Source organism: Thamnophis elegans, chromosome 1 (assembly GCF_009769535.1).
Source record: "Thamnophis elegans isolate rThaEle1 chromosome 1, rThaEle1.pri, whole genome shotgun sequence".
Classification (NCBI taxonomy): Eukaryota; Metazoa; Chordata; class Lepidosauria; order Squamata; family Colubridae; genus Thamnophis; species Thamnophis elegans.
Window position 1 is genome coordinate 21,616,192 of NC_045541.1, and position 22,097 is coordinate 21,638,288.

The 22,097-nt window shown below is 35.4% G+C and overlaps 1 protein-coding gene across 5 annotated transcripts in view; it reads right to left on the reverse strand.

The window, feature by feature from the left end:
• Window positions 1–22,097, reverse strand: part of OSBPL6 (oxysterol binding protein like 6) — an 87,911-nt gene that overhangs the window by 31,129 nt on the left and 34,685 nt on the right. For 3 of the 5 annotated variants that reach the window (XM_032224584.1, XM_032224601.1, XM_032224578.1), the window contains exons 5-12: window positions 21,373–21,426; window positions 19,042–19,155; window positions 18,771–18,941; window positions 18,086–18,218; window positions 17,018–17,121; window positions 16,397–16,483; window positions 4,104–4,269; window positions 2,315–2,445 (exon numbers count right to left, since the gene is read on the reverse strand). In XM_032224584.1, coding sequence (XP_032080475.1) covers window positions 2,315–2,445; window positions 4,104–4,269; window positions 16,397–16,483; window positions 17,018–17,121; window positions 18,086–18,218; window positions 18,771–18,941; window positions 19,042–19,155; window positions 21,373–21,426 — 960 coding nt within the window. The remainder of the gene's footprint in view (window positions 1–2,314; window positions 2,446–4,103; window positions 4,270–16,396; window positions 16,484–17,017; window positions 17,122–18,085; window positions 18,219–18,770; window positions 18,942–19,041; window positions 19,156–21,372; window positions 21,427–22,097) is intronic. The other 2 variants (XM_032224610.1, XM_032224592.1) reach the window with 1 other exon arrangement.

Consider the following 22,097-nt stretch of genomic DNA (forward strand, 5'->3'; position numbering starts at 1 on the left):
ATAACACATTGAAAATACTCTCCAAATAATCATTAGCTTTTATATAATGGGACAGAAAAAAAAATCAATAAACTCATCTCCTGAGCTGTCTTGTTTGTTATAAATTAGAAAACACACATTTTAATATTAACTGTTTAATATTTAGTTAAGTAAGCTGGACAATTTATGAAGCTGAATTCTATTCAGCAGCAGAATATGATTCACCGAAACACATCGCAACGATGGGAAAGCCAAGCAGGACCATGGACATTCTGGCAAACATTTTGGTGATCAAAGAAAGAGAGGAAAAGATTAGTAAAGAAAAATATGGTTTCATTTGCTAACCCTGATTCTTTTCTATTTTTAGAAATGTTAAATGTTCTTCTATGGAAAGAAACTCATAATAAGAAATGAAAACTAAATGATCAGAGAACCATAAGAAGCCAGACTGGAAGCGAAATCGTATGCCATGTTACCATGATTTTATCTTTAAACCATAATAAAATAATTACATGACAATAAAAATGCTAATTGGGTCACTTAGATGATACTGTGGCCAGAGGCAAAAGAATAACATTCGGCTAGATATGGATTATTTCATGAGAGGCTTTTTTTTTCTTCCTCACTTCTTCTTTGCCTATTTTCCTCCCTATAGAAATTGTTGTACTAGGAAAGGAAATATTCTAGAATACTGGGTTTCAAGATATCCTATAAGTACTAATCAATAAACATTGTAAATAATTTCCTCCTCCTTGGGAAGGAAAAAGAGTAACAAAACAGAAGATGTTATAACCCAAACCTGTATTATCTAATCACCTCATGAAAAAAAATGAATAAGGCAAGACGATTGCACAACAAAAGCCCTATTTGGAAATGTTTTAGAAATTAAAGCATGACATCAAGTAGAAAATAATAACAGTAAAACAAAGATGAAACAAAAACTATAGACATTAACTAACCTAATATCAATATTAACTTAATTGTGAACTTATATAGATAGCTATATAGATGCTAAGGCAAAACTGAGGAGATATTAATGGGATTGTATATGCCTTACTTCCATGCAATTTATATTTATATTGAACTGTATTTATTACATTACACTACATTACTTTATTGCAAGTGCAGATTTTATTTAAACAGACTAATCGAAAGGAGGGAAGATAAGAAGTCTACACCTAAGTATTTGAGGATTCTTCAATGGTACCTTATCTCTGAAATACTCTCACTTCTTTTTTGCCTATTATCTCTGAAATAACCTTCTCAAAAAATGCTTGGCAGATACTTTCAGTATAGTCCCAAGACCAGGTCTCTTACTCTCCCAGGCAGATAAACACATTTTTGTGAATACTTAACAACTTTCATTGCTTCTATTATTACTGTGGTTTAATGCTGATTAATTGTCCATACTATAGCAGTTTGTAAGTTCTTATTTTGGTCATTGTTTTTTAATATTGGTCTTTTTTTAAAAACTACGTTTTACTTCATTCAAACTTAAGTGGAATGAAACAGCAATACATAGAATAGTGTGATATATTATGATCTAAATTACAAAAGGAAACAAGGTCATGTTAGGCAATCATTCAAAAATTGCTGCTCTCCATAAAGATATCCATTTCAGCTGATATCTAAATAGGCAGATATCAGATTAATCAAGGCAGGGGTAGGCAACATTAAAGCCAACATTTAAAACATTAAAGCTGAAGCTCAAGACCCTCTCTTGTTACGCAACTAAAATGTCAGATACCCACTGAAAATTGGAAATTGTTGTAAACCTTAGGATATAATTTGGGGGGGGGGGAGGTTTCTTGTTTTTCTACATAAAAATAATTGGAAATTCTTGGACATATTGTGTCATATTAGTTTATTTAGCACCACACCCTCCCAGCCTAATAGATTTAAAGGATACATAGGAAACAGAGTCTATCACATTAACACTTATCCATAGCTCCCTTTACAACTTATACACATGTAAGAAAAAAGGAGGTAAAAGAAATGCTTGAAATGGAACTCTAGGGAGCAGAAAAACAAAATTAAAAATCAGTATAAAGTATAATGTTAATATCAGTATGTTTTCCAGCAGAAGCAATATTAAATTGATTTATCTTATACACTAGATTGAAAACACTAGGAAGAAAAAGAAATCACAGGCGTTCATTTTTTATTATGTAACATGGAAGCATAAAAAAATATGGAAATTATTTCTCGTATTACTTTGTGTTATATTATCTATTAGAAAGTTGCTACGTATCATGTGTTATTAGAAATCCCCCAACCACACACACACAAATTATAGCTATTTCCAAAGTCAACATTTATTTTCCTATAACCTTACCTGAGAAAGTGATTGTCGGAGACGTAGCATCTGTGTGTTGTGTCCTGCAAAATCATGTTCTGTTACCATCTGTTTCAGCTTTTCCTTTTCTATTGCTATACTGTTAAACGCAGACTTCAAAAGAGAATGTACTGAAGAAGAAACAAGAATGTCTTTGAAAAACACTGTATTGTTTTTGTATGCAATTATTAAATGTAAACATAATAATATAATATTAAATCTAAACAGTTAATGAAAAGAAGGACTAGGGGAGACATGATAGCAGTGTTCCAATACCTCAGGGGTTGCCACAAAGAAGAGGGAGTCAAACTATTCTCCAAAGTACCTGACAGTAGGACAAGAAGCAATGAGTGGAAACTAATCAAGGAGAGAAACAACTTAGAACTAAGGAGAAATTTCCTGACTGTTAGAACCAGTGGTTGGTTCCTACCAGTTCGGACTGGTTTGGCCGAACTGGTAGTGGCTTGGCAGCCTGGGTCTCTGGAACAGGCAGCGACCCAGGCCTGCCACGCCCTCAAACTGTTCTTCCCTGTGGCACCGTAGGCGCTGCCATGTTGTTTTTGGCTTCTGTGCATGCGCAGAAGCATTTTTATAGTACTGCGCATGAACGCGCAGTACGCATCAAGCACACGCATGCACGCTGCACGATCACAAGCGAACTGGCAGTAGCGGCTGCTGGAACGCACCCCTGGTTAGAACCATTAATCAGTGGAACAACTTGCCTCCAGAAGTTGTGGTTGCTTTAACACTGGATGTTTTTAAGATGTCGGAATTACCATTTGTCTGAATTGGTGTAGGGTTTCCTGCCAAAGCAGTGGATTGGACTAGAAGATGTCCAAGGTCCTTTCCAACTCTGTTACTCTATTCTATTCTACATTATGCATTGCAGAAAAGCACTGTGCACTATACAGGTAGTCCTTGGAAATGCTGTACAGGTACTCCTTGACTTACAACAGTTCATTTCGTGATCATTCAAAGTTACAATGGCACTGAAAAAAGTGATTGACCATTTTTCACACTTTCAACCATTTAGCATCCCCATGGTCATGTGAACAAAATTTGGACACCTGACAACTGGTTCTTATTTATAATGGTTGCAGGGTCATGTGATCTGCTTATGTGACCTTCTGAAAAGCAAAGTCAATGGGGAAGCCAGATTCACTTAACAACTGCAATGATTCACTTAACAACTGTTGCAAGAAAAGTCATAAAATGGGGCGAAGCTCCATTAACAAATATTTCACTTAGCAACATAAACATTGGGCTCAATTGTAGTCGTAACTCAAGGACTACTGGTATACAAAATACCTCTTTAGAATACTTTCACAACTATGTTCCCAAAACTGAAAAGGGTTGACAGCATCTCCAACATACACAGCATGAAATAGTGATTTTATATTCTGCTCTTAAAAATGTTTCAGCACACTGTGCTCTCTTTCTCGCAGCTCTTAATGATAGATTATTTTGCTTTTGACTTTTACTACAATGACAGTCTCAATAGAACAAAGGCTTCTTTTTAACGTTTAGATTAATACTGCTGAAAGCACTGCCACAGACTTGAAAGTTTCAAGAAAACTAGCTGCTGATCTGATGAAAAACACACAAGTGATAACACAACCTTTATGGTATAGCTGTCTACAAGTGTATCTACAAGTGTTAGCTGTAAGGATTCTTTGAAACCAATTCAGGAAGAAAAAGTCTCTTAGACATCTGATTCCACCTGTTTACATCTTCACAGATGAAATGGCCAAACCAGCAGCAGCGCCATGTGGGATACGGGTGTACTCACCTTTCTGAGCCATGAGGCAAAACTCTTCCTGGAGTTTTATGTAGTCTGTGGAGCTTTCCAAAGGATCCGATACATGAGTGGGTGGGGTCTGAAATTCGATGTCTGCACAAAGGTTAGGATTAGATGAATGCAGTCGAACAGGAGACATTGTAGTACTAAAAGGAACCTGAATTGAAAATCAAAAGATACACCACACTGACTCCATGAAACACCAGAAAAACCTTATAACACCTACATCTTACATTATTTTAGGCTTTATTATTATAAATATTTAGAAAGTTTATTTTAATTGCCTTCCTGTTAGAGCAGTGATTCTCAACCTGTGGGTCGGGACCCCTTTGGGGGGGTCGAATGACCCTTTCACAGGGGTCGGCTAAGACCATCAGAAAACACATATTTTCGATGGTCTTAGGAACCAAGACACCAATTTTATGGTTGGGGATCACCACAACATGGGGAACTGTCGTGGCAATGGGAAGGTTGAGAACCACTGCATTAGAGGGTCCTTTCTGGTTTCTAACAGAACTCTGCTCATCTATTAACTGAACTGGAATTTACTTTGCAAAGTATCAGGTTAGAATGATTTTCTTTTTGTATAACTTATGAAGTTCAAACCATATAAACACAATTACCAGTAGTAGTATCCCTCCATCTCTAAAAGATGCACAGTTTTGGGCTGGAGTATTACCGTATTTTCCAGCGTATAAGATGACTTTTTAACCCAAAAAAATATTTCAAACATCGGAAATTGTCTTATATGACGGGTATAAGAAAGGCCATACCAAAAAACCAAAACAAAAGAAAAAGCAATGCTGCTGAGCAAAAAGCCGCGCCACCACCAGCACAGACGCCGGCCTTTCAATCGATAACCTCAGCACTCCTCGCCTGAGCACGTGGATGGATGAGCGCTGGGATGGCTTAGTAAGGTCTGACTGGCAGTCTGGAGGAGGAAGGTGCTGAGCTCAAACTATGGAAGCCCGGCAGCGCAGAGGGCTTCGGCCAGCTCACGGGCGCCTGAAAGTAGGGAGTCATCTTATACACCCAATCGCATTATACGCCAGAAAACACGGTAATGTATTGGGCGAATTAGCCTATCTTAGTGGTTGCTATTTTTATCACTCATTTTCGTTCTTCATTAACTGAAATAATGTTCTTTTTATCTCCATACACATGCACTATTACCATGAAAATGTTCCTTTAACAATTCCTACCATTTTAGCAAGTGATTGAAAACTATATCAAGTTATTTTTAAAAAAATAGCATTATGGTGCTAGTCCTGTTTGGAAATTCATTTTTTAGTTTTGGACATATTGTAGGACTGTATATGGACTGTATTTAAGCAGTATTTTTCTATTATCTTAATAGTATTAATATTACAATAGTATTAACAGTAATAGCATTATCTTAAAACATAAAACATGCTTTTAGATTACTTAATGTTTAAAAAACAAAGACGTGATAAAAACAGCACCCTTTTACAAACATCACACTGAACATGTACTAGATTGTGAGATTCACATAATAAGAGTGCTCCACGTTTCAGAACCACAAGTGGTTATAGTGTGCGAACTTCCTACAAAATGTGAGTAAGCAATTCATGGAATTCCATCAAAAATCCTCACCTGGAAGCGGTCCACACTTTTGTTTATTTTGCAGCAAGTGCCAAAGTTAGACTCCTTTCTTTCAAATCAATGCTGATGCTTTTTGAACATTAATTGAAAAATACTTATGCTACGCAAGAAATAGATACAGTTTTCAATACACACACAGAGCTAACACTTATAATGTACAAATGCAAGAGTCTGCTAAAGACAGCAAAGTGCAACAAATCATATATTGGAGGGGAAGGAATAAAATAATGGATTTTAATCAATACCTGCCGGAATTATTCTGAAAAAGCAGATAACTGAATGGTGGCATTTTAGATGTAGATTATAATTCAGTTAATGCTTTCAGTACATATTTAAACAGCTCAGTAAATTAAAAAAATAAATTTTCCCAAAGAAGAGTTAAGATTAATATTGAAGGAATATATCTCCAAATCTCATACTATTTAGCTACACTGTTTTGGTGTCTAAATCAGTATAATTTGAAAATGTAGTATTTTTATTTATACTAGCTTTCCCCCAAATTCATGCTAATAAAATGTTCTTGAATTCAATCCTCCACAACTTTATGCATGATGATTTTCAACAATTATCTGGAGGGCATGACCTCAAACTATCCCACATAATGCTTAGAATTAAGATTCATTGAACATCTCAAAAGGCCCAGTGTCGTATGCCATCTCACTTTTTATTATTTTCTAAAATATGTTTGCTGTACATATATTAAATGTACATTGAATGTATATAATTTTAATACAACACATATGTTCAATTTTGAGATATATCTATAAAACCTATCCTAAATATGTAGGCAGTCTGACATGCTCATAAAAACAAACACACTACAATAATATAAAAGCTATTCCATGGTATCGACATGCACAACGTAAGTAAAGTTAGATATGTAATTAATTTTATTTTAAAATTTACTCCAATTCAAATTGCTCATGTAATTTAAGGACCAATACTAGGAAAAATATTATGGAATACAGCTGTGCACACTTCGAACATGATACCAATGGGGTTTTGATCTCACACAAGTGCAGCGTCTCTCTGCTGATCATTTAAGGTACCCCATTTAAGTATTTTTTTTCTATAAGCTTGAAAAAGGGTGCAGCTGTTTTAAGAACTGCAAAAACTTTAATGTGTGGATGCCTTCATTCCTTCACAAGACACCCTAACTGCTCCTTCCTAAGAGCTTTCAAAGCTTGCCCTGCCAATCACCAAATAAATAAATAAATAAATAAATTGCAGTCTTTTGAAATAATCTGAACAACAGCAACATAAAAAGTCACATCACTCCATACTTCAATAAGATTATTTCATTTTCCATACTATTTGAAACTGGCCTAAAATAAAATTGTTACCAAGTTTTCAAACCTGGACTGAAATTCTTATTTAACTGAACTATAATTCTGTTGCATTTCTTTCCTCTAGTTATTCTAACTGAAAGGTTAAGTTCCATTTAAGCTATCATCTGGAATCCCATTTAAATCAACTAAGTTCCAATATTTAAGCCCCAGTCCAGCTGAAACTGAAAAAAGAAGAGGAATTTGCAATGTTATTGTCACATGGACATAATGGATTATATTCAACTAAACATATACTACTGCAACAACACTTTCCCAATCTTTTCCCTTGGAGAGAATATAGAAGAGGAATATATGATTACACTGACAAAGAAATCTAGATACCGTCCTGAGGTATTAGCACTGAACTGTAAATCTTTCCAGGGGAGAAATAAACTAGGACAGTGATGGCACCAAGCACCCAAACTGGAACGTGTGCGCGCGGGCATGTATGCGCGTGAGCACTGGAGACCAGCTGGCAGGTGTGCATGTCCACACTGGCCACCAGGTCTTGTTTTTCGGCGCGTGCACCAGCCAGCTGATCTGTGTGCCAGAACCCCGGACCACCAAAGACCAGCTGGCCAGTGCGCATGCGTACACGGCCACCAGGAACATGCAAAGATTAGCATGCGTGCTGGAAACCAGAAGAGCAATTGGCAATGGCACACGTGCCCACAGAGAGGGCTCTGGCGTGCCCCCTCTGGCATGTGAGCCATATGTTTGCCATCACAGAACTAGGATCTTCTCTTCAAAATGGAAGCAGGAAAGTGTTGAAAATTCACTTGTATAAATATGAATCATAGTTTGACTAAACTATGGGGAGCAGAAAAAAACCTTATAAGACTGAGGGCTAGAGCATCACACCTTGCCTTCAAGAGGCTTTGAAAACACTTCTCCAACATGGGGAAATCATCTCTTGCAATAATGGCTTCCTTTGACGAGGATAGGAGACAAGGACAGAAGAAGTTCACATGAGGTTAACTCATTCTCTGGAAACTTCTGGGGAGATTTATTTATACTCCATAGACCAAATATTTATTTTGTGTATGCTCTTTCGAAAAGCTAGGATCTAAAGAGCTGCAGCACTTCCCCCATCAAAGAAACAACTGCTATCATTTTTAATATTTAATATTTTCTTAATCTTGGAAATTTGAAATCAAGAAAATAACTACCATATATTACCCAAGGATCAGAGAACAAGAAAAAAGAAAAGAAAAGAAGACTCGGTTTTATTTCCTGAGAAACACGGTAGATGTTCCTCAACTTACTCCCTCCACAATTAGCCCAAAATTTCTGTTGCTAAGCAAGACTGCTTTTAAGTGAACTGTGCCGCATTTTATGACCTTAAGTTAATAACATGGATGTTAAGCAAATCTGGCTTCCTCATTGGTTTTGCTCGTCGGAAGATTGCAAATGGTGATAACATGATCCCAGGACTCTGCAACTGTCATAAATACATGCCAGTTGCCAAAGGTCCAAATTTTGATCAAATGACAATGAGGATGTGCAGCAGTCATAAGTGTGAAAAATAGTTATGTCACTTTTCTCAGTGCCACTGTTAACAGTCACTAAACAAATAGTTGTAAGTCTAGGATTACCTACAATTTCTGATATATTTAGTTGGTCCAGCTGTAAGCACAATTCCAATTCTTATTTTTTATGTTGAGAAGGATTTGGTTGTATCAAAGCTAATTTCCTACCAAATAAGCCTGCCTGAACAAGAAGTCTAGTGACATATACAATCAACAGATAGTTCCTCAATAATGACTTTCTTAAATGTGTTAAATTAAAAATGTCCTACATATGAAAAGTTAAGCAGGGAGGAACACTTTTAAATTTTTCTTGGCATCAAATCTAATCACTGCAGTAACTTACTTCATTATCTGATTTTTAATTTTATTAATATTGATTGTTATTTTGAATCACTATGTCTTTTGGTAAACATACATTGCTTTTGTCATTTGTAATATTCTACTGAATTGTTTCAATTATCTAATATTCTGTATTACAGTGCTCATAATGAAATAAATGTATTTCATATATTAATATGCTAATTAGCATTAGGACACAGTCACTTGTTATTTTAAATATCAAAAACTCTCATTATAGAAGTCTCAGGCATTCTCATTTTTTTGGGAGTCAAATGTAAACAATTAAATATCTTCACTTTAAATTATTGAATTATGTGTGCACTCTTTTACTTCCCTTATTCATGTTAACCCAACTTTATTTCATTGATTAATTGATTGTTTTGCCTTCGATTAGATGTTTTAGTTCTTTAAAAAGAAAAATAATAAAATATTAACAGTAGGTAGTAATATGATTTTTTTGATAATGGAGCAGATATGAAACTTATCTAATAATGTAATGTAGTAGAACATAACATGAAGGAAATCATTAATGGGGCTAGTACATAAATATTTTTTTTCTATTAAAAGAATCAGTATGAGATTCTGAACTGAGAACTAATGCTACTCGGATTTCACTGAATTCACTTGACAATGAGACTGGTGTGTGTGTGTGTGTGTGTGTGTGTGTGTGTGTGTGTGTGTGTGTAAATACAACATATAGGCATTTGATAGATTTATTATCACTCCACTTTTAGGTCATTCAGATTTTTTGGGAGGGGGCATTATTTATATATAAAAAAGAGAAAACAAACAAACAAATACATTTTGGATACACATACACACACAAACATACTTTATCTCTTCAGGGGGAAAGTGGATTGAGCAAGATCATAACTAAAACCCTTTCTCAGTAAGCATCCACATTTTAAATATATATTTGTGTGTATGTTTGTTTGTGTGTAGTTTTCTAGTTTTACTTACTATATAAATTTAATTAATGTTTATGAAACTCAATTGCCTGGCTATGTATTTCTCTTTTGATTGTTGTTTTGGTGGTATTTAAAATCACTATCCAAGAGGAAGCAGAATAATTTTTAAAAGGAAAAAAAATTACAAGCTACATAAAATTAAATTAAAATCTCAGGGTAAATGAATGCTTCATATCAAATGTCAAGTATAATTTTCACACCATTACAAGGATCAAATCAATAATTAATTGAAATGGCCAACATGTCATCTTAGAATGAACATTTCCATCAAGTCTTACACTTCTATCATCACTGAACAATTCAATCAGAAACAAATGTATTAAAGCTTCAAGTTAAGAGAAACCCAAATTCTGAATGTGTTACCAGTCTATATATAAAATCATTATTTATAAGTGTTTCCAAATTGAATTAAATTCTATGTTTGACTCGCTTTTCAGGTATGAAACCTCTATATTTTCCCACAACTTAACTTTGCCACTCTTCTGGAGAGGGAAACACATGTGGTGATTTGGTATGTTTTAAGCTTTTCTTTCTGTTTAGCTCACAGAATTTACTAACAGAAAAGGAACACATAGTCTGTGGCCACAAAACCTAGGGGGGGGGGCTCCAAAATCTGGGGAACAGTCCCTGCACTTGTTGCCCCTAATTACAACTTTTGCAGATGTCACAGAAAAATACTAAATGCATGAGGATGGAGCATATTCATTATACTTAATTTAGCCTACATTTAATTTAAACCAACATTTTTCCTTCACTCCAGACATTGGTCAGTTTGGCCCCTGTGTTGGAGAGTGCTTCCTAAAATGCCATTCAAAGGCATTTTAGGTGGGTCCCCAACTAAAAAAATCAGGACACATCCCTCACATAGGTGGCCATTCATAAAAAGACTTAATTTCTGTCATGGGAGAAGTGAATGAGAGGGAAGGAGCCAGACTCCTTTTCACCAATATAATAGCCACGGTAATAGCAACAATTCCTGACAATGTAATGTATGTAATGCTTTACATACTGCTCATAATGAGCAACACCATGGCTATAAAACATAAAAAGAATTAAGCTCAGAACAGAGAAATACAACCACTTATGTGAGAAATGGCTATATAAACGATACAATTTACGGTCCAGTCAAACTGAAGGCTTTTTGCTAGAACCGCACTTTCTCTCTCCAAAGTCAACTGGATCTAAACTCCATGAAGTTTGGCTAGTAGGGTGCTTAAAAACACTTCTGTAAATTCTTATAAATCAGAGCTTTATGAACCCATTTGTAGTTGTATATAAATATAAATGTTTGCATTCCGCCACCATCCCCCCCTTATGTGACAGCTCTAGTTTTCCAACCTTGCCCTCTAAACTTCCCCAAGGGGACCAGCCTCTGAAGGGCTCCAAGCTCTCCATATGATAAGTGCATGTTCCAGGTATACAGTTTCTCATCTTTAAAACTGGAGGTGCCGTGACTGAGGCGTCCACTCACTGTTGTAGCCACTGCTGCTGCTAGTCTCTGCCGGCGCCGTGCAGTACCGAACTGGCCCTTCAGAGCAGTCCCTTCCTGACAGGTAACATGAAAAGAACAGGGAAGCAAAAAGAAGGAAGAAGAATGATGGAAGGCAAGAAGGAGACAGATGATCAAAGGAAAGGTTGATTTTTAATGGAATTTTCTTCCTAAAAATGCCAAATTCCATAACTCCTACATCTACTGTATGTTTGAAGAACGGAAAATTATATTCTTCTTCAAGTAAGATAATTAAACTAAATGAAATTGCCTTGCTTGTTGTCTGGCCAATTAAGGAAGTAGGTAAACAAATAATCAAATCTAGCTATAATTCAATATTGCCACTCTATGAGGAATCATCAGAGTTTATCATAGGTCATAGTAGTAAAGAATATTTTGGTAGAGAAGAGCATGCTTTGTTTTGTCATATGCAATATAAATTCAAAATATTTGTTATGCAGCTTTCTCAGTACCATCTGATTGTGGTCAACCATGATTTGTTGTATGTCTAACCATTTATCATGAAAATAATTTAAAAAACAGGTATGGGATGGAAAGACAACAAAAACGTAAGAATGTGACATTCAGATGATTTACTTTGTATTTCTAATACAATCACCTGGAATGTTGCTTTATGCTTTACAGGTTAGCAGGATGGCTACAAGAAAGGAGTCAAAAAAGCTAAGATAGCAGCCAGTACCATGCAATTCAGACACTGAATTGTATTGTAAGGACTTTTGAGTGTATGATTGTGGCAGCCATCAAGACTTTTTGACCTCTCTGCAGACTTCCTGCAAGTTAGCTAGACAAAGTAAGCTTTTTCTAAACTGGCTATTTTCTACAATCAACCTCCTGTAGATTTTTGCATTATTAATCTGTCTGTTCATTTCCTTTCAAAACTATTCTGCATCCCCCATCCCCAAATAACCCCAAACATTAAATAACTATCTCTATGTTTCATCTACCAAAGGAGTGATGACCATCTTTCAATATTCCATCTAAGATTCATTGTAAAATTCAGTGCTACGATTCCACCGGTTTGGCAACCGGTTCACTGAGCACGCGCTTCGTCTTAAGCCTTGGCCGTAAGCTTTTCTAACTGACCAGTTCAGAGTCTTTAACCACTAAGCAAACGCACCCTGTCAATAAATTATTATTAAATCAGAACAGTCTTGCAAAATTAATATATTACAAATGTATTTATTTTTTAGCACATGGCTTATCATACACAGGCTACCAATATATATCAACATTTCATCTAGATTAGCACAACTCAATAAAATATAAATGTTAAAAAGATCTATGTTCAAAAACCAATGTCTGGGTAATGTAACCATTGAAGTGCAACATCGTTTATATTTTAAAAAACCAGATACTGGGCTGGCTTATGTCCTTATCTTACAGGCAGTCACGATGTGATCTATAGTTTGACATGGGATCCCTTAGTCACACTAAGGGGAGGATACTCTGCCCTATTTATACAGAGCATCCCTCTACATTAGAAATAGAAACAGTGAAATTAAAATTTGGATCCAGGCTTTCAGACCAATCCTCATTAATCCCATATATATCACTAAAATATCAATGTACATAAAAATATAAAGCTATGTTTTAGAATGCTGCAATATTAATATTAATTTCTTTGTTTGTTGATGACTTGATAGAAAAACAATCCTTCAGACTGTTGACTGTTATTCTAAAATCTTTCCACGTAATTTCAAAAACATTACATTAATTTCGAAATGTGCAAATCCTATAGGCCTCTGAATTATACCTTCTGTGTGGGAAAATTAAGATAAAGAGGTCACAAATCAATCTAAACAGAATTTTTGAAAGCATGGAATAATTTTAGAAAAATCCCTTTGAAATTTCTGGTATGAAAAAAACAGCTCCATCACTGAGGTCCTGCACTCAGGCAAGAAAAACCAAATACACAGCTACAGAATAGGCAATAGCAACAGCAATAGCACTTAGAATTTACAGCCCTCTCTAAGGAGTCTACAGAATTAGCATATTGCCCCTAACAATCTGGGTCCTCATTTTACCGACCTCAGAAGGATGACTTGGTGAGAATTGAACTGCCAAACTGCTGGCAGCTGGCAGTCAGCCTGCAATACTGCATTCTAACCACGACATCACCACCAGTATCTGGCCCAATAGTAGTAACTGTTGAGAAGGATCTGGGACTGGTGTCCTAGCAGACCATTATGCAAGTATGTTCCAGCAGTGTGCTACAGCTGTCAAAAAAGCCAATGCAGTCCTAGACTGCATCAAGAGAGGAACAACATCAAAATCATGAGAAGTAAAACAATCTAAATTTAGTATTCCTTACACAAGACATTAACTGAGATATACTGTATAACAAAGCCACTGCTATATAAACACTTCATGGAAAGCATACCACAAACACAAAGATTGTTTGACGAAAGTGTTACATCCTCCATATGTTTTTTAAAAACCCTCTTGTTCAATGCATTTTACTTATTACCAAAACATAATTCAAGTAGAAAATGAAATATTTTATATGCAGTCTTAGTTTCCCTTCTTATCTGATTAACTGTACAGCAATTAACACTGCCTTGCAAATAGTCAGATGTTAGAAGGTAGCTTTTTCCAATTGATTTTGGGGAAAGACATAGTAGGTTGTCTCCAAGCTAGAGGCCAAAACTAATTCCAGCTTGAAGGCACATATTTTGAACAGAATCTTTCATTGCAACGCTCCAATGGTATGGCTCAGTTAACAACATGTTCTCTCCTACTTCTAACTTCAGAAAGAATACAGTGGAAGTCATGATTCCTTTTTTTTCCAGGAAGAAAAAAAATCAATTTGTCCTGTACACTTATAAGCAAGCAATTTGTCAGCCTCTACTTTCCTTGCTTGCCACCGGCTGCCATAGAAATGGGGAGGGAGGGGGGGGCTTGATATATTTGGGAGGGGGAATTACTGGTGCTGGAGGAGTTATAAAGAAGGGTGTTTTGTTCTCACCATCTTCTGCGCATGCTGGTGGCCTGTGTTTGGACTTGGTCAAGGCCAACCGTCTCGCATACCAACTTGATGAGGTTTTTTGAAGATGCACCCCACATGACACCTTAGGAAGTTGCCGACTGGACATTGGGTTGGGGAATTGGGGGGGGGGAGGGTGTTGGGTAAACGTTTGATATGTACATGTTCGCGCTTTTTTGACTCAGATCTTGCTTTCCTTTTCGCTACTTTCAATTAATATCTAGTAATAGTACCTTATCTCTATTCAAATGGAGTTGAGGTTTTTCTTTCTTGGATATTGAAGGAGGCATGCCTGACACAATTGTCATTATACCTATATTATTTCTCTAAGCAGAAACCACTTATTTTCAAGCTTGCAATAGTCTTTTCATGAAAATAATGTCATTTTTTTAAAAGGTGAAGATATCCCACTTCACTCATAAAAGAAAGGTTTATAAAGTTGTTAGAGTAAATTCTTCCATAAATAATAGATTCCATTTTTTGCTATCAGGGTAGTATGAACAACATGTTATTGATGTTTTTCCTCCAATTTTAAAATCATGACATACTTCAATTCAGTCATCCTTACTATATAGTCAGAATACAGATTGAATAAATAAGGGGAAAGTGCATAGACTTGACTTATTCCTTTGCCAATCTTGAGACAGTCTGTTTCACCATGTTCTTTCTGCACTATGGCTTATGCATTTATGAAATATAAATTATGGTTTATATTTTCATAAACTCATAAAGTAATAATCTTTGGTTTGATCTCCAGTTGTCTATTCCCACTGTTTCTGGAAAGTCAGTCAATGATTCTCATGAAGATCTTCCCAAGGTCTTGTAAAAGTCCTAAGTCTCAGTGGCTTTTGCATTTGCAACTATTGCCATTTTCCAAAATAGCGATTTTAATCGTTCATTTCCATGCAATAGAAACTTCCTCTGACTGCCAAATAATGGGAAATAGTGAATGTAGTCATTGAATTACATTATCTCTAACTTTGGATATCTTGGCTCTAATTCCATTCATTCCAGCCATTTTAACATTTTTCAATAGATGTAATGCTGTTTTCATTTCATTAAATCCAGCATCCAAGACATGATTTTGTGGTGCTTCGATGAGCAGTGGACCTACTGATATCCTCAAAAACCTCATGTTCATATAGTTGCTGAACAATTACCTTTGAAATTGTTCATTTGAAGACTCTACACATATCCCACCACACACACACAAACACATACACATAATGGTCTTTTCACTACTTGTTGATTTCCCTCCCCCTATATTAAGGCATCTAGGAAAACAAAACTTTGGGCATCTATACAAGCATGTTTTCTGATACAATATCTCTTTTGAGTACATAAACCTTGCACACTGCTGCTGTGTGTAACTGCTCCGTAAGTATGGCGAGTAAATGTGATTTCCCAAAATATGTTCACACACAAAATAGACACATATTCAACATGTAACTTATAGTGTCTTGATAACAAGGAATCATATAGCTTCTGCACAATCTATTTAGGTCTTTCCTTCCTTCCTTCCTTCCTTCCTTCCTTCCTTCCTTCCTTTTCATTTAATAAGACTTTATGCTTAGAGGAGAAATGATACAGCTACCAGATCAAGGCTGTAAAATCCAAAGAACCACTAGATCAGGGGTGCCAAAGTTATGGCCTGTGGCCCGGATTCGTCACGTGCTGGTCACATCCACTCCCAGTTTAGCGAAGGGGAAAAAGTCACGATACGTCATGTGACGACGACACAAGTTTGACATCCCTGCACTAGATAAATTTTTATAGTTATCTGCTACTTTCCAGTGGTCCTCTGGATTTCTGCAATGTGGTCTGGCAGTTCTAAGAAAGGACAAATAATTCCAAAAATAATTTGAACAGGAGAAGTTAATTTTCAATTTTTAAAAAGCTATCAACAATTAAATATCCAGTAATTCAAATTCAAGTTAAGTTTTATGTTTTAGCATTTTTAACAAATACTTAACCAAACCATAGTTAAAACAGTGAACTCAGTACCTGAAGCTGTATTTTAGCATCTTTGCTCACACTTTTTGTTCTCCATCTTCTGGTGACACGCTTGTCTTTCTTATCTACACTGTTAGCCTATGTTATAAAATAATTAAAGTAGTAAAGCGTTGGGTTAAAGCTGACAAAGCTGACATGGACAATACTGCAAAAGTTAGTAACAAACACTGAGCATCAGTTGACTGCCAAACATAAGCAAAGTGCTAATCTATACATTATGGTACAGATAAAGCAACATGTCATTAAAGACAGTTCCAAAAATAAAAATTGCAGGACAATTCTTCAACCATTTACGATAAACTATTCTTTCCAAAATTTGCTAACTAGGATCATTCCATTTCTCAGAACAGTACACGAATAACAAAGAACAAAAGGGCAACTGAACATTAAATTTAGAACAAATTTAGGCTTAAAAATTATTTCAGTTAATGCTCATTAAAGAACCTGACTGTAATAATGAATAATTCTGCATCACCTTGTGTCACCCTAGAAGTTCATATACTGACAATGATATGGCTGTTAGCAGCGAATGTTCATAGAGAATATTTCAAATGCAAAATAGATAGTATAAGCGATCATTATTTTAATAATTTTTAAAACAATTTTATTTACCTGCATATCTGTGAAACTAGGTGCTGACTGAGTTCTCTGAAGTATTTCTAAGTTCTGAAGAATTTTACTGAGTTTTACAAGATTTGATTGACAATGTGCAAGATCTGACAAAAAAAAACAAACAGATTCAGGACAACAAAAACTTACTTTGATTAAGATTTTATTTGCTAGAGGAACACAAGAAACTTACTGAAATGATGACATCTGAAAGCCCCATTCTCCATTAACATTCCATAAAGGAAACAAGATAATCACACAGTAAAAATCCATAAAGTTCGTATTATGCTAATATATTTTGGGCTCCCTTCTCTATTCCACACAGCTGTTAAAATTTCTTCCTGCATATCCCCAAACCTTCTCAGAATTAACTTCACAGATTGGTGGATATCATGATGGCAAATTATTCCATATGCAGAACAGAACAATTTATGTGCTAGTGGGAAGACCCATTGAAAAAAAAAACTCCCTGGAAACACTCAAAGAGTTTTGGGAAGGTTTTTATTCTTTGATTCTTCTATCTTCTTAAACTGTATTTCAAGGCAAATAATAGGAACATTCTAAAATTCATTTTAGGTTATCTTTAATCCCTACAATTATTATTTCTGAGTTAAATGAGAACTATTTAAAAACTTTTAAAGGATACATTGAAGTAGAAAGTATACAATACGTTATTATTATCTATAATAGAAATGACAGAATTTTCAGCTCTGTATTACAGAGATATATATTACAAAGGAAATACTTGTTAAGTTGAAGTTGAGAACTTTTAACTATAAAATATACAAACATTAGAAAAGACTTTTGATTAGTCCTGAAAATCTGAATGTTGATGGTTCTTGGGAAAATGGCATATAATTAAAAAGAGGGGGCTTCATTTTAAATACAGCTGAGGGAGATTTCCTATATTTTTTGCTACATAAGAGTAGAGTAGAATAGAATTCTTTATCGGCCAAGTATCATTGGACACACAAGAAATAACATACAATAAGTACATTTCCATAGCTTCAAGCTATGTTCTGCATGTAGCTCTATCAATAGTAGTGAAGATTAAAGGAAGGAGGTGCTGACCTTCTGCACACTTGTCCATCTCCTCCGATTCTTGCAACCAAGCGACTACTTTACTTTGGCCAGTAGTACATGTTTCAGGTAGACTGCTACTGCAAGGGATAGTCGGTTGCCAGGGGAAATTATTCTGTGAAACCTAAAGAAAGATATAGCCACATATACGCATATACCTGTGAGAATTCTGGGAGAAAAACTGCCTGTGATAAAAATATAGTGATGATTGTTATTCTCTTCTTTGAAACTTAAAGCATGTATGCGTATGTTTGTTTTGCCCCACTTTACACCTTTTGTTAAGTGAGTCACTACAGTTGTCAAATTAGTAATGCTGTTGTTAAGTGAATCTGGTTTTCCCATTGACTTTGTCAGAAGCTTGCAAAAGGTGATCACATGAACCCGGGACACTGCAACCGTCAAAAATGTGAGTCAGTTGTCAAGCATCGGAATGTAAATCTCATGACCATGGGAAATGATCACTAAGTGAACTGTTGTAAGTCGAGGACTACCTGTACAGAGTAGATTTCTTTGTTGAGTTTGTTCTTTTTGATGTTAGTGTTACTCATATATAATGGCATCCATTTTCATTTGCATCCACAATGGAGAAAAATGAGTGAATAGTAATGCTGTATATTACAAAACAACTATGTATGAACTGAAGGAAGGTATTCTTCCTGACCAAAAAAGATTATACCTTAGTTTCCAGGACTGTGGCATTAGTAGCTGGTGAAGATTCAGTGGTGGAAGTTGAAGGGAATATATGGAAACTGGCATCCCGTGGTGATCGCACAATCTCATTCTGACGATATAATCTATGATGGCGCAACTTGGACACCCAAGCATCAAATGAATCCTGGGATTTTACCTAATTAAAAGATCAGTGTGAGTGAGGAATCCAATAATAGTATTTGATCTTCCTTTTACAGCAAAACTTGAAAATACAAAATAGTAGAAATACTCCTTACTTTTAAATGATAGATATGCTCCTCGGTATCAAGATCTATCCTACGTGCTTTCTTTTTAATTGACATAACTGATAATCCCACATCTATGCTGCCATGAACCTTCCCTTTCTGAGTCTGAAAAAAAATAAAGAAAAGTAAACATATGCACATTAAGAAATAAAAGGCAAAATTTGTAAGTTATTACTCTTTAGAATGGACAGACAGATGAATAGCTTTCTGGAATGTAATGCAAGGGTACATAAAATAGCAAAAAATTGGAAAATGTTGGGAAGACATTATCACACGCTGCTTATCAGGACAGGATAATTATGTAAGAACCACACTGCTTTTTTTTCCACAATTACATATCAACATTTCACAGGCCGAGTAAATAAAAGATGTGGAATAATTATGTATAAAACTATTTTAAGAACAAAACCAACCAAATGACAGATGTTTAAATATGAGAATGAAAAACAAACCTGCAATTACAATTGAGATAATCTACATTTGTGTACAGGCAAAAATTACACATCTAATTTAAGTGACATTTCTACGACAGCTACTTTCATTGCTAAATAAATAAATACAGATTAACACTGGCTCACCTATGTAATAGTAAAAGCTATGATGATAAAAATGGCTAATATAACTCTGGCAAGATACATCATTCATATGTAAATACTATAGCAATAGCAATAGCAATAGCAGTTAGACTTATATACCGCTTCATAGGGCTTTCAGCCCTCTCTAAGCAGTTTACAGAGTCAGCATATCGCCTCCACAGTCTGGGTCCTCATTTCATCCACCTTGGAAGGATGGAAGGCTGAGTCAACCTTGAGCCGGTGAGATTAGAACCGCTGAACTACAGATAACAGTCAGCTGAAGTGGCCTGCACCCTAACCACTGCGCCACCTCGGCTCTATACAAATACTATATCTGTAAAGATCAATTTATACTAATAAATAACAATAGAGAGTTTCTGTCATGAAAATTTGTACCTGTATAAATTCCAAAATAGGCCCGAAGGCACAAGCTACATAAATAAACTTCTATTTATCATTTATTATACACTTATTTCAGAAATAACTGAAAATAATGTTATCTAAATAGTTAACTCTTCCTCTGAACAAAATATCAACATGTTCTGAACCAATTTTCCCTTCCCATGATTATATACAAAAGGAAAATTAATTATAACTAAGATCACATGTGTTTTATGAGCATTTTGTGCTGAAACTCTTGTTTTATAAAATAAGTAACAAAATGTACTTAATTCTAACATACTATATATAGTATGTTACTGTATATATATATTGCATATAATCTATGAAGTTCTAAAAATGCAACAAAAACTAAATTCATCTACAATATTGTAGGCCTTGTTTTATATTGCTGTTTATTTAAATTGCTAGATTATGAAGTTTCAGCAATAATTATTTATTATTTTAATATTTTTATGGGCTAGAATTTTTTCAATGTTTATATAATTACTGGCTTGTATTATTATGGCAAAAATAATTGCTTTATTATGGCCTACAATTACCTTATCATTAAAATAAAACAAAGTTACAATTTAAAATCTCTAACCACTACTTATTAGTATGGTAAACACTTGATTTACCAATATTCATTAAAAATTGGTTCATGAAAGCAATGGAGAAAATTCATTTACAGTTTTATGTATCCCCTTTGCCATTTAATGGACACTCAGATCTAACAATTATCCCTTCCCCTCTATTGTTCTGTGAAATTGAGGTTTTGATGTATTTTGTAGTCCATTGAGCAGCAAATGGCACATAGAGAGTTTCCAAGGCATTTGACCTACAAAGACACAGGTGCTGCATAATAGGTACACTAATAATATCAATCAAATAATATTGCAAAAAGCAGAACACGTAGTATTAAGGCACGAAGTTGGTATGCTTTCAGTTTTAAATCTTAATACTTTAAGAGCCAGAGGGTGGAATTTGCTGGCTCATTATAAACAGGAGTTTGCCCTGTCAATCTTACTTGGGGTGTGCTTTCTTCCTTGATGTAGGGAGAAACCACAGGAAAGAGATTTCACCTCTAGGTGATGAAATAACTGCTGGAAAACAATCAAGCTCAAAAACACTAAAAACCCAGGAGGTTAAAAATTATCTAATTGCCACAAATAAAATCTGGCAAATTATAAAACTGAAAAATCCAGAAGGTTTGAGATAAAAGGAGGAGGATGGGGGGTGGAAAGCGGAACTGAATGGCAGGACTATACCTTTTCTCTGCAGTATAGGAATATCTGCATCACTACTGGAACTAAGCATCCAAATAATATGTAACACTCATTTTTTTAAAGGCCCCAGGGTTACTTACATCAATTGGTGACTTTGAATATTTCAACATTCCATTGTCCAGAACAAAAAAGCGCTGCAGAAAAAAAATATGTAGGAGATCACAATGCAATGGAGACTATATAAAGACATAAGCACACTGCATGCAGCAATAAACATCATTACAAGAAATGAAGGGCCAAGACAGGGACAGATTTTCCTAGTTATCTGATTGGTCTACATCAGCTTGATAGAACATGGTCAATCAATCAATCCTAAAGATAAATCATTAAAGTTGATTCGTGAATTAAGCTATGGTATATGGCAATACAATCCATCACTTTTTTTTATAAATATCTCAGAGGTTCATACAGAAACAAAGTAGTTTCAGTATGGGTAAGAACAGGACCTACTGTATGTACTCCTCTTGAATAAGGAGCCCTGATGTCCCCAGAGCAGAGAAAGGAAGGATCTATCGCCCTTCAAACTAGTCTAGACAAGAAGCACAAAACAATGCTAACGCTACCTTTACTGTAAGGTTATAGAAATCAAATCTTGCAAGCCTGAAAGCACTTCCCACATCGTTTTCCTTCTAGAAAACTAGGGAGGGTGCCTTCTGAGATGCTTCCTACACTCTTTTTCCTTCTCTGGACTGAGATACTTTGGCGTGATAGTTATCCAGTCTGCGGCTCTTTCTCTTGCTTCCCAAGGTCATTCCAATAGACCATGACAGAATCAGACTGACACAAGCAGCACTGCAGCATTTGA